The following is a 13,563-nucleotide window of genomic DNA, read 5'->3' as shown; positions in this document are numbered from 1 at the left end:
CCGTCAAAAAGGGAGGTTGGCAGCTGCTAAGGGTTTGGTAGAATAGCTAGAAGGGTGAGGATGTCCTTAACATGAACTGACTTCTCCCTGCTTCTGACTTTGTAAATAGCAGTGTCTGTGGCTCTTGCTGATTCGAAAAGGATTTTTAAGTGGTTGTCTGTCATTACTATTAGCAGTAGATGTTTGAAGTTTTGAATTGTAAATACAGCATTAGACTTTTAATGTCCTACTGGACTTCTTAATGTAGAATTTTTTTTTCAAGATAGATTATTGATACTTTCATAGAAAACTCAAAATCTTTTTCTTTCCCTTTCCTTCTTTCTTCTCTTCTTTCCCTCCCTCACCGAGTAAACTAGGTCCCGATCCATTCATAAAAATTGTGTTATAAAGTAATACTTTAGCTTTGAATTTTATTTAATTACAAATCAAATGTTTTGGATAGCTCTATATTCTAGTGAAAGTTAACCATTATTTTATCATTTTCATTTAAAATCTATCCAAAAGTATTGTTGATCTTTCATTTAGAACTGTCAACATTGTAAAACCAGATTACTGGCACCTACCAGAACAAAAAATTACACAAATTTTTAACTGTCGATCTGCTTTACTGGTGTATTATCCTGAAGTTCGGTAGTGTTTTCTGTGTAATTTTATGTATGGATATGTAGAGTGATGAACCCAGTTAGGAACTAATGAATCCCATGTTAAATATGTATGCTCATTTGTTTTAATCTCAAAGATTGCTCTTCCTAACAACAGTTGAAGCTATTTCTAATCTGAATTTTTAAAAATTAATTAATTTTAATTCTTTAATGTCACCACATATTTGAGCCCTTTTACCCCATCTACCTCTAATCTGAATTTAAGGACAGTATTTCTTCTGAAAATATAAGGCTGAGGAGCCCACATTCTGATTTTGTTCATTGCCATTATGTGTTTACATGATGTAGACTTATTAGAGATGATTTAGTTAGCCCTAGGCTCTCCTAATGCATTTTCACTGATGTTTGTAAATGCTCTTTGAAGAACCTAACTAAATTTTCCAAACAAACTCACTGATTTATACTTGCTGAGAGAGGAGTTCCGGTGTACACACTCATATCATCAATTACAATCTCTTGTGAATTGTAATTTGCCCAGTCTTGATTAAAAGGCCTGCAATTCTCTTTTCTTGCTGCTCAATATATCCTCTGCTTCCCATTGATAGTACTCATTGTTGTTCATCTTAGCACCAACATGGACCTGCCTTTCTCTAGCATCCAGCAATTTATGTAGCTGAGGCTGTCCCAGTAGAAAGAAGCTGAGAGGAGCTTTTTTTAAGGAAAAGCATGCATGCGTGGTCCTATGATTGCATCATAAGGCATGACATCCAGGTAGTTATGACAATGTTAGGAATCCTAGGGTAAGTGTTTTGCTTTACTGTTGGTTTCATATGTTTGTTCATCTGTTCATTTATCCATGTATTAGATAGTTTTTGAATGCCACATATGTCTACACCTAACTTTGCTTCAATCTAGTAGGTTCTTAATATAGATTTTATAAATGAGAAAATGAATGAATGAATAAATACAAAGATAAATAAGACTTGGTCTCTGCTTTTGGAGAGATAAGATAATTTAACTACTTGCTTGCCCCAAGTTTCTTCTTTCTAACTGCAAGATTTTGGGAAGGGTGTTCAAAGAAGATGGGTACAAATACCACCGGAAACCTAGTCTCCCTATATTTTTAGTTCTCAATTCATTATCCCTAACTCTAAAAGGGATCTGTTTTAGGTAGGATTTATTTCTCACCTAGGAAAGATATTAATTGACTTCGATCTTACTCATTTTTGGTTGGAGGTAACATGCAGTCATGGCTGCACATTTTTCTTTATAGTCACCAGTTTCCAAGGCACCTCATCTGCTATAAACTCTAGCTTCCTACCTCTCTTATATTTAATAAATTGTGACTTAAAATAAGTCATTTTAAATGTCCGTATATGAAATATAACATGTGATTGTTAAGCATGTTATGAATTGTTTAATTCTTCCTTTTCTTAGGCTGTGTGTCACTTGGCAATTTTTTAAAAAATGCATTTTCCTTGCCAGTGTTCATTAATTCATATCAAGTAAATGTCTGTCATTGGCTTCATTCCTTGTTTGTGAATCTATTTCACTCAAATATATCTAAGGTTGAATAAGCTTGTGAAAAATAATGATCTATATCTATCTCATTGGAGAAGAGCATGAGCTGGTACCTTTGTGTAATTTAACATTTAATTGCAGTGATAGTAATAGATAGTTATATTTTGCAAGATTTTTCCTTTTTTTTGTGTTTCCTTTTTTTTTTTTTTTTTTTACATTTTTTTAACTGCTATTTATGAGATCTGTAAGACGACCAGAGATAGGGAATTTTTTTTTTTTTTGCCAGTGCTAATGTTTGAAAAATCTAAAACAACTTTTGAAAAACTAAATTTAATTGGAACTACTGGTACAGTAATCATTTTTCATTACCTGTTTCTTTGATAACAACAGTGAAAGAGATTGATGGAAAGGAGGTTTGAGAAGGGAGGGAGATATGAAGAGTAAACATTATAGCTTCCATGTTTTGACCGCTTCACATTTTATTCATCAATTCATTTGATCTTGGCCAACACACCCAAAAACCTCTATTTCTGATTGCTTTAAATTACTTTTTCTTCACTTTCAAGATATTCTTAAAAAAGCTGTTGGTTCAAAAAAAAAAAAGCAATTTAGTATTTTGCTGTATAATGCAATTTAGTATGCTGAGGTGGTTCTGTAATGAAATGTTTGAACAAAGCCTCTATCTCTCAGGATAAGATACCTTCTGGATATCATAGCTTGCCAGGAAAAATCTAGACCGGAGACTGAAACCATCTCCCCTTTTTGCTTTGAGTATATGGAGAACACAGTGGTGAAAAATTTGGCACTTGGCATAAAATCAGGAACCTGACTTGTAAAGCTTAGATAACACAGGACACTAAGGGTCCACTGCAGCTATCATTTCTTATGCTTTATGGGGTCTTAGGATTCCAGATGTTCTTTTCTCTTGGGTGCTGGTTAGTTGGGTTTTATGTGGCAAGGCTTAAAACCTCAGTGTATCGATGACATTTTCATTCAGAATAAATGGCAACAGACTTTTAAAAGAGAAGCTTTAAAATGACTGCAGAGACTGTCTACTAAATTCTCAATTGCGGTTTTGCTTCCTTTACCAATCAGGTTTCTCCATTGACTAAAAGAAAACTCTGTTGTAGCTAACTTAAGCAGAAAAGGAATTCATTGGAAGGATGTTTTATAACTCACAGGATTGATGAGAAAGATAGAGAAATAAGCTCAGAAAACAAGAAGGAACCAAAGGCAGTTGAAATTTTGTCTGCGCTCATACCAAAAGAAAAGTCTGGTTAGGAAGCCAGTTCTGTTTTTGTGACTTAAGTTGTTGCTGATCTGCATTACTCCCTCAAGGTTGAAATTCCTTTGTGGGAGCATCTCATTGATAGCCTAGATCAGCGATTCTCTTGTTTCTCGCTTTCAGGGGTCTATGAGGTCAAAACTACTTTTATAATAATGAGTAGGTATTGCTAGCCCTTTTCACTATGTTGACATTTGCACTGATGATTCAGAAGAAATGGTGGGTGGAAGTGCTGGTGCCTTAGCCTGAATCAAGGCAGTGGCTATGTTGACATTTGCACTGATGATTCAGAAGAAATGATGGGTGGAGTGCTGGTACTTTAGCATGAATCAAGGCAGTGGCATGTGTACACACACACACGCACACACACACACGTATTCTCTAGATATTTTAATTTTGCATATAGTCTGAAGCTCCATCTTGTCACAAGATATCACTGGGTATTTTCTGAGCTGTTTTACTGGTAATCTGATAGTGCAATGTGAGAACATTGTTATTGGAATCAGGTTGCTTGGGAATGAACCCTAATTTTCCCACTTACTAGCTCTGAGATGTTGGGCAACGATTAACCTCTCTAAGTTCCAGTTAACTCCTCTGTAAAAGGGGGATAAATAGTAGTACTTAGCTTACAGGCACGTTGTGAGGATTAAATAAGTTAATACAAGTAAATCATTCAGAGCAATGCATGTAGTAAGGCTTGTAGTAAACAGTAAGTATTAATTGTCATAATCATTATCATAAAAATTTCAAATTTGGCCTCTGACGAGCTGGTCACAGGAGAAGGGATCACAGATGTGAATCTGAGCTCTTTGGTTCTTATAGAGCTGGATAACAAACTCATCAGGTCAGGATATTGATCTGGAAACTTGAAGTGCTGCTGGTTTTAGATTAAAAATGTAAAATGTGTGCTTTTCCTTCATACTTCCTACTGAGTATGTGTTAGCCTGGGCTGATATCAAAAATTAATAATAAATTGTAAACACATGTTCAAGAATAAAACTTTACAAGAATATATATATCATATTTAGTTTGACATTGTGTGTTCTTTGTAAACAGGAACAAATAGTGGTCCTTCTTTTTTAGTTGTATACACAAAAGTTGTAAAATAGTATACTTCTTTAAGTAGTCTTACTCATTTAGTCATTATCTGACATATTGAGACTACATTTTTTTCTTAATATCTTAGAATTTTTTTTTTAAAGTCTACTTTTTTTTTCAGGGCAGGGATGTGACTTGATAGCACATTGCCTGAAATGGGATAGGCTTATAGTAGGAGTTTGCTGAATAAATAGTATTATTTTATTGAGAGTCATATTCTCTACTAGAAAATTATTTGCAAGAGCATATGCTTTCTTGTGACTGTAGTTAACATAGTTAAATTAACACCGTTTTGCATATTTGCAGGTTGCCGAGAGAGTAGGTCTTAAAACCCATAACAAGAAAAAAATTTTTGTAACTACGTAGGTGACAGATGTTAACAAGATAACTGTAGTGATCACTTCGAACTATATACAAATATCAAATCAATATATTGTACACCTGAAACTAATGTTATATGTCAGTTATATCTCAGAAAAAAAAAAAAGAGGAAGCTGTTTTAAAAAAGAGAGTATGGTTTCAGTGAATACAATGTAATTTCATGGCGGACTCCAAGGAACTGTCACTATATATTATGATGATGGGTGGGTGTGAAGTGGGACAGGAGAAGGAGGGATAATATCACGGAGAATACTCTTTCAGACATGAAACTACATCTAAGTGGATAATATAATTGAATGCTTGATTTTCTTTTGTTTTAAAGGTCCTGCTCTCCTCGAAATCCTGTTTTGATAGGGCTCCAGATGCCTGCCATGCTAAAGTTCCCTTTAATGGGAAACTGTCTTGCCCTTAGCCCTTGCTGTATGGATAGGCCCATTTTGTATTTAGCCATAACTTCTGGCTATGGCAGAGTGGACACTAGAAAACTAAACCGAGAACATTGAATTATGGCTTGGTACAAAAAGATCAACTGGTCTAATATTTTTTCCCTAGAGAACTTAAAGATACAAAATGTGGAGAGATGGAAACACTTAACAATGAGGGTAAAAACTGAAACAATCTTTTAAGAAATATCTTGAGGTCAGCAAGAGGAAAAGATGTGTTACCATGTATTGTGGAGAAGCAAAAATATGAGGAATCAGAGAAAGCTATTTAATAGTGGAACTGAAAGAATCATATATTTGGAATTATGCTGTATAAATAATGAGAGTAACAGAAGAAAGATTACCTGTTTGATTGATTCATTCCTTTATTTCACAGTTTATTGAGTTACTGCTATGTACCAGGCACTGTTCTAGCCCCAAGAGTATTGCTCTGAAAAACAGTCAAGCCAGTGATTCTCAACTGACTGTGCTTTTGCCTGCCAGAAGATGTTTGGCAATGTTTAGAGACATTTTGGTTGTCAGAACTGGGAAGGAGGGAGGGCTCTTGGTATTTTAGTGGACAGAACCAGAGCTACTTCTAAATAGTATACAGGGCACAGGACAGCTCCTTAATAAAAAGAATAATCCAACTCAAAATGTTTATAATGCTGAGATTAAACCCTGGTATAAGTCATCATAAATTTGTATTTCATACAGTAATTATCTTATAGTTGACATTTAACTTTCTTTGTTTTCAGAAGCGAAAACGTTGACTGGAGTAAAATGGAAGCCTCAGTAATATTACCCATTCTGAAGAAAAAACTAGCCTTCCTTTCAGGTATATTTTCTTCTTAACATTGGAAGCATTTGATATATAAACTTGTTTAAACTTTTTTCTTTGATAAGTTTGAAAGAAATGCATTTTATCTTTCTTTGAAGGTTTTGTTTCAAAGGTATGTCTGACACACTTTTAATCAGAATGGATAGCTGTGCAAGCCAACTCAGTCACTATGTTTCTTGGCAGGCCAATTTTTATTCCGTTCTATAATTTGGTTAAAATGACCTCTACAAGGTAGAGTATTTTCAAAGTATTTTTCAAAATGCCTCTTTGCCCACACTGTTGCCAAGAGTAGATATTATTCTTTTATAATCGTTATCACTGACATTTTTGCATCCTTATGACATCTCTGTGCAGCATTTGACAATATTGACCATACCTATCTTGAAAGTCTTTTTCCTCTTGGCTTGTGGCCTCTTTTGTGTTCATACAGGTGCTTATATTTTATTGTCTATTAGGGAAAGCAGAGGGCATGAGGATAAATGTAGTTCTGAATGTGAGAGCCTGTCCTCTGAATACAATTCCATAGTGGGTCAGAATGCTGCAGTTCAGATATGATAACCTTTTTTCAGATTTGGTTAAATGCAGGGGTAAAGCATAGTGTTTTTTGAGGAATAAATGAAACATCTCTTAGGAATAAATCATTTGAGGAATAAATGAAACATCCACCCCACTTGACTTTCTATATAGACTGGTAATTATTTTAACCAGTAATTTTCACACTTTTTATTAATAGAAGAAAACTTTTCAAGTCAACAAAATCATTTAGGGGATACAGTGTGAACACTATGAGTGTAGTCTATTTTTAAAAAATAAAACCTGTATTGCAAAAAAAACCGTGCAATTGAAGTCACTATTTATTAAGTTGAGCCATTTGAAATTACCACTTACTGAGGTCAAAGTGGTTGAATATCAGTAATTTACATAGTTAATAATAAAAGGAGATCATATATGGTTGATACATCATGAATTGCATTCATATCACTTATAGAAGTCATTTTTTTGCTTCACACCTTTTAGATCATATAGAATTGTTTTTTTTTTTAGTACTTGCTGGCTTTTAAGCTTCTAAAATTGCCATCAATGTCACTTGGGTCAGAAGATAGGCTTCATTGTGTAAATCAGTCATGTAGGGAACTTTCAAACAAGCTATGTGCATATGAAATTATTAGTTACATTTTAATGTGTATGGAAAATTGAAGAGGGCTTGAACATATGTGAAATGTGAGTGTGTTGCACTACCTGGCTTTCAGACTTCTGTGTACAGGTCCCATACTCTCTCCTCAGCTGGGCAGGGCTCTCGTGAACAAAGAACACCTGTCTGACCTTTGTGAGTTAACTCAGATCCTTCCTTGTTACAGAATGGTCTTTTTACTTGGTTTGTAAATTCTATTCATTTGACTTATGTCTTAGCCATTTTTAGGAAACATTCCACATATTTATCATAGCTCTTATCATTTTCTCCATTTTCTTAATCCCTTTTTATAATATTTTATGTAACACAACTTAGCATAAACCTGACACATTTCATGTTATTTTTTTATGGCTTAAAGCTCTTCTTCTTAGGCTGATTGGAAATTTATTTGATTTTACTTATAAATTTTTATTGTGGTAGGCATACAATAGGTATTTAATGAATTGATTACATTAAGAAGCAGACTAAATGGAAGAAAAGTAAAATGATAATTGATTGCTATGTTTAAGTGAAGATTTCATGGGTGAATTATTTTACTCTTTTTTTCTAAATATATAATTTTGCTATAGTACTGTAAACATACAGTATAGAAAATAAACAGTCATTAGTTTTTTACTGACGTCTTAAACTTGTAATTGTTTTAGTAACATTGGGTCAAATATTTATTATTTATTTAGTGCTTTAGTGTCTATTACATGTTAAATTTATTAATTTTTTCTTTAATAGGTGGAAAGGACAGACGAAGTGGCCTCATTCTGACAATTCCATTATGCTTGGAACAGACAAATATGGATGAGCTGAGTGTCACCTTAGACTACCTGCTCAGCATTCCAAGGTGACTCTAAAGGTGTCTTTTCTTAAATCTCAGTATGTTTTCATTCACTTACTAATGATTCCTGCTATTATTAAAGTATATTTTGCTATTTTATCTGATTTTATTAGCAATGAAATTAACGCCAGAATCAGTAATTTATACCACAGCAGATAAAATACTTATTTTATATTCTTGATGCATTGAATGATATGATACATATTTCCAAAAGGTATGTATTGTTAACTTTCACAGAACACAGAGATTGAGCATCTATATATCAGGCAGCTTCAGCAAACTTAGAGAAGTGAATTCAGCAGAAAATGTTTTTTATTTAGTTAGCTATTTCACTATATAGATAAACAGTTGTAGGTTTTAATGTATCAAGTGAAGGCTATTAGGAGTTTAAAACATTTTTATTTTAAAAAATGCAAAAAAAAAATGTTTTTTAATTCAGAGTTCCTTAGATTTTTAATTTTTCAATTTCTTGGATGAAGACAAAACTCAACCTTTCTATTTTCCCAAGCCTCCCCACCACTTCAATAACAACTGCATCAAGCCCCTTCCCCAGCTTCCTCTCCCATATGTGACATTTGGGGGCTGACGTCTAATGTGTAGGTCTCCTCAAAACAATTGGATCAGAATCTCTGGAGGTGGACCCCCAGGCATTAGAATTTTGGAAAAAATCAGTTGTTCTTGATTCTATAGAGATCTAACCTGTACAGAAGTTACCTTTCCATTTTTCTCAAGTTTTGAATTTTTTTTTTAATTTAAATTTGGATTTTAAGTCAGTTCTTCTTAATTGTAGAAAAACTCATTTATGTTACAGAATAAATATCAGGACGCAGAAGATTAATGACTTCCCAAAAATCACAGGGGCATTAAGGTTGTAAGTCTTTAGTCACTCAGTAAATATGTGAGATTCTTCAATGAACTTCTCATTGTTCTAGGTGCTGAGAAAATACATGAACAAAGCAAACCCAGCCCCTGCCCTTATAGGCCTTATTCCCTAATGGGCAAATGAATATTACAAGTAAATACACAGTATTTTAGATGTTCTTGAGTGCTATGAAAATAGCATGAAAAGAGTTTAGAGAGGGATGGGTTGGGAAGGGGTTGTGTGGTAATCTTTTATAAAATGATAAGAATACTTTACAGACGTGATTGAAGTGAGGGGTAGGCCTTACAGATATTCAATGAAAGAGCATTTAAGAAAAAACATTTAAGCCAAAGGGAACAGTGAGTGCAAAGGCCCTGAGACAGGAGCAAACTCAGCATGCTGTGGGATTAGCAAGGAGGCTTGTGTGGCTGGAGCAGTTCAAGAGAGGGACAGAGTGCTGGGAGAGTGATCAGAGAGAAAGGATGGAGTCAGACCATAGACGACCTTGTAGGCCAAGGTAAGGGATTCAGTTCTGAATGAGAAGGAAAGCCGTTCTCGTACTCTGACTGAGGGAGTGATTTGATTGTGTCATTAAACATTTTTAAAAGCCCTCTTGGCAGCTAGAAGCTGCCACAGTATTAGTAAAATAATATTATTGCTTAATGGAAGCATGTTATTTAATGAAGATAAATTGTAAACAAGTAATTATAATAAAAGCATAAGTGAAATTAGTGCCATTATATAAGTGTAAGCAGAGCTCTATGAGTGGAAGAGGAGGATCCCTTAGCTGTAATCAAAGACGTTAGTGAAGAGCTACAGAATAGTGAATCCAGGAAACCCACCTGCAGTCTCTTCCTAGTCAGAGGGAGTGAGTTTGTTAAGGAGCCTCTCTTCTTTTAATACCTGTTTTAACTCAGTCACCTTACCCTTGAAAGGCTCTTTACAGAGTAAGAATGGGGAGGCAGGGTTTTAATAGATTTTTTTTTTATTATTATTGTTCTTAAAATATAATTATAAACATGTTAATAGTGTATAGGAATTTATTAATATAGCACTTCAGCTCCTCCAGCATGCCCTTTATAAAGGACGTAACATGCTTCCAAATTAAATATGTCGTTAAAAACAGTTTAAACTCCACTTGCAGGAATGAAGTAAAAAAAATTAAAACTATCCCTTTCAAGTAGTTGAAAGATCACTTGGTCTTGCAGTTTTCAAATAGTATCTTTGGATTGTGTATATTTTCATTATCTATCTTAGTAAAATGTTAGAAAGTATGATTAAGGGTGTTTTTAAGTACCCTAAAAGATAAATTTAGAGTATTTTATGCCCTTAAGATCACTGCAGATGGTATTTGCAAGCTTCATTACTTTCTTTGTCTTAATATACAGATTAATTTAGAGTGTGCTTTGAAATATAAACGCTTTGTGTAAAACTTCTTTAACAAAATGATGTGTAATTTGTACTTCAAACATGCAGATGCCAGTGATAAGAAAGTACCAAATATGGGGATGACACACTTTTCTTTGCTCTAGTCCCAACTGAGAAGGCCCTCCACTGGGCAGCTCAGTGTCTTAGCTCTCCTGTCTGCAAATTCCCATAATGTCCTAAAGACCCCTGAGTCTCTTCCACCTATCTGAAGTCTACTCAGTACCCAACTACTCTATCTAGGCTGGTCTCTCTTGGGCTGTGTACCCCCTAAGTCATAGTGGTCTTCCTAGATGTCTTGTTGGTGGGGAACTCTAGGAATTTCTTCCTTACCTGATCCCACAACCATCAATTAAATGTCAGATTTGCTTCCCACAGCAAGCCTTTACATGCTGTTGCTAATTCAGAAATGATCATTGTATTGCTTCACTTCTTTTACCCCCAAAGAATACTTAGTGGGTCTTCTGTTTTGTAACACAAACTTAGAACACGTCAACATTTTTATTGTGATATAATTCACACACCATAAATATCACCTTTAAAAGTGTACAGTTCAGTGGTTTTTACTATATTCACAAAGATATATAACCATCACACTCTCCAATTCCAGAACATTTTCATCAGTTCAGAAAGAAACCCTATACCCATTAGCAGTCACTCTCCATTCTCCCCTCCTTCCAGCCCATGGCAGCCACTAATCTGCTTTCTGTCTCTAGGTATTTGTTCATTTTGAACATTTTATATAAATGGAATCATATAATATGTGAGCTTTTATGTCTGGCTTCTTTGACGTAGTGTAATATTTTCAAGGTTTATTTATGTTATAGCATGTATCAGTACTTTATTTTTATGGTTGACTAATGTTCCATTGTATGGATTGCCACAATTTGTTTTTCCATGTATCAGCTCTTGACATTTGGGTTGTTTCTACTTTTGGCTATGGTGAGTTATGCTGCTGTGAACATTTGTGTGCACATTTTTTATATGGACATATGGTTCAAGTTGCCTCACCTTGAACACTTCTCTCTTTTTTTGGAAGCTCAGTTTTTGTCTCTGTCTGCAGAGGTGCTTGTCCTTCCAAATCTTTAGCCATATCATTCTCATTCTTGTTACCTTACTGTTTCTCAATAGAATTGAACATCACTTCTCCAAGAACCCTCCTGAGAGGTTGATGTGGATTCTTGGAGGGCAAGGGAGGGTTAGTAGAATCCCCTAGACTGTTGGATTTAAATCTCAGGACAAGGGGCAGCTGTTTACCTTTCCCGTAATGTATGCATTGGGAGAACTTTGAATTGGGAGAGGTTTCATCACCAAATCCTTGCTCTGCTAAGCAGCCTTGTAGTTTCTTCTACAGTATTGGAGTGAGGGCAGTTGAGATACTTGTAACAAGTTTATTATATAAATAAAACAGTAATAATAAAGTTATATAATTTTGGTCTCCAGGATGGCATTTTTTCCTATAGTTGTTGCATTTTACTAGGGTAGGCTTCTGGGAACTCGTTAGTAAATATTTGAGTAATTGGATATAATATATAGCAATAACACATTTTCCAACACTCAAGATAATATTTTGCTGGTAGAATGACTGGGAATGCGAAAGTGAGAGCAGATGTGGGTCAGACAGGGTGTATTCAAGCTATGAATTATTATGTATACCAAATGCTGCCTCTTCTCATTAAATTTCTCCAAAAGAACACAAGCCCATTTCCAGTGGTTTAATAATGGCTAACTTTATTTTCTACTTGTTTTATTCTGTTACTTTACAAACTTTAACCTTATACATCTGGCAGAAAGAAGAGACAAGAAGTACTCATTACTTGGCAGTCATTAGTTACATACGTCAGTGTGATCCCATTTTACAAGTGAAGACATTGAGAGACTAGTGGGACTATGTAAATGTTGCTTTGATATCTTCTCTTTTTAAGACAGTGACTTTCCATACATTTAGAGTAACTTTCTTGCCAGATTAACTTGTAAATTCTCAGTATTTCCTGAATTGAGAAAAGTAAATTGCTTGAGGACACTGAACAGATACTCTGAAGAATTTTATTTATTGATAATATAAACCAGACTAAGTAAGATTAATACTGCTCTGTGTATGATTAAGATATAAATTTTATTTAGGATTATAAAAAATAAAATATGAAGCTTGTTTTAATGTTTTGTAGTTTTGTTTCATTTCAGTGAAAAGTGTAAGGCTAGAGGATTTACCGTCATTGTGGATGGCAGAAAATCACAGTGGAACGTGGTGAAAACAGTAGTCTTAATGCTACAGGTAATTTTATTTTTTACTATTAAGAAATGACTTTAGTTTACAGCAACAGATAAGATGATAATGGTAAATGTATTTCATTTATTGGACTGTGCCCAAGCTTCTCAGCAGTGACTGAGCTCTGAAGTGCACAGCTCACTATTGGATTGATATATTAATTCAGTTCTCGTAGGTTTGACTTTGAGTAGTAAAATAAAATTCAAGCCTATTTTAAAGATTTGTAAATGATTGAAAATAATATGTCATATTTAAATAATTGAAGCAAGTAGGCCATTCTATCTAAAAGTGTGAGGGCAGACGTTATCAGACTCACCTGGGAACTTTTGCAGGCTGTAGTATCTGCGTCATCCCCGCTCTGCCTCATTCTGATGTAACAGGTGAGGAGTAGGACTGGGTAAGTCTAGTCTGAAAACGCTTCTCAGACAGTTTTGATAGGTCTCTCCCTTCTGATCTCCTCTTTCCTCCCAAAAGCACCAGGATGTTGGATGGTCTTATTATTTATCTCTAACCCAGAAGAAATTTACCTGACAGCCATTTCCCTGAGGACTTTAGCTGTTCACAAATTAGCATTTAATAAATAGCTGCAATTACACAGTCCCTAATCTGATTCTCGTCTTGTGTTTTACATTTCCTTGTGTTCCTTACAGAATATTTCTGTAATCCCTTGCATATAATAGGTACTTAGTAAACATTTGTTAATATAAGGGTATTTGAGGATATTATGATCTGAAAAGGAAAAATAAAACATTTGAGTGATTGAAAGGGGATAGATTTCTCCCATCTACCTGGGTTTCCTTAGAAGGGCTTCTAAAGAAGGCAAAAGTTAAGTGAGT

General features: G+C 34.6%; 1 protein-coding gene across 1 annotated transcript in view; it reads left to right on the top strand.

Moving 5' to 3' along the window:
* SESTD1 (SEC14 and spectrin domain containing 1) overlaps nucleotides 1-13,563 on the top strand; it is an 86,053-nt gene that overhangs the window by 19,768 nt on the left and 52,722 nt on the right. Inside the window, exons 2-4 of the mRNA XM_006921244.3 lie at nucleotides 6,068-6,147; nucleotides 8,069-8,177; nucleotides 12,643-12,733. Coding sequence (XP_006921306.1) covers nucleotides 6,093-6,147; nucleotides 8,069-8,177; nucleotides 12,643-12,733 — 255 coding nt within the window. The 5' untranslated portion in view covers nucleotides 6,068-6,092. The remainder of the gene's footprint in view (nucleotides 1-6,067; nucleotides 6,148-8,068; nucleotides 8,178-12,642; nucleotides 12,734-13,563) is intronic.

The sequence above is a fragment of the Pteropus alecto genome, unplaced genomic scaffold (genome assembly GCF_000325575.1).
Source record: "Pteropus alecto unplaced genomic scaffold, ASM32557v1 scaffold3, whole genome shotgun sequence".
Lineage (NCBI taxonomy): Eukaryota > Metazoa > Chordata > Mammalia > Chiroptera > Pteropodidae > Pteropus > Pteropus alecto.
Note: the sequence above shows the minus strand (reverse complement) of the source record. Positions and strands in the feature narration are given on the sequence as shown.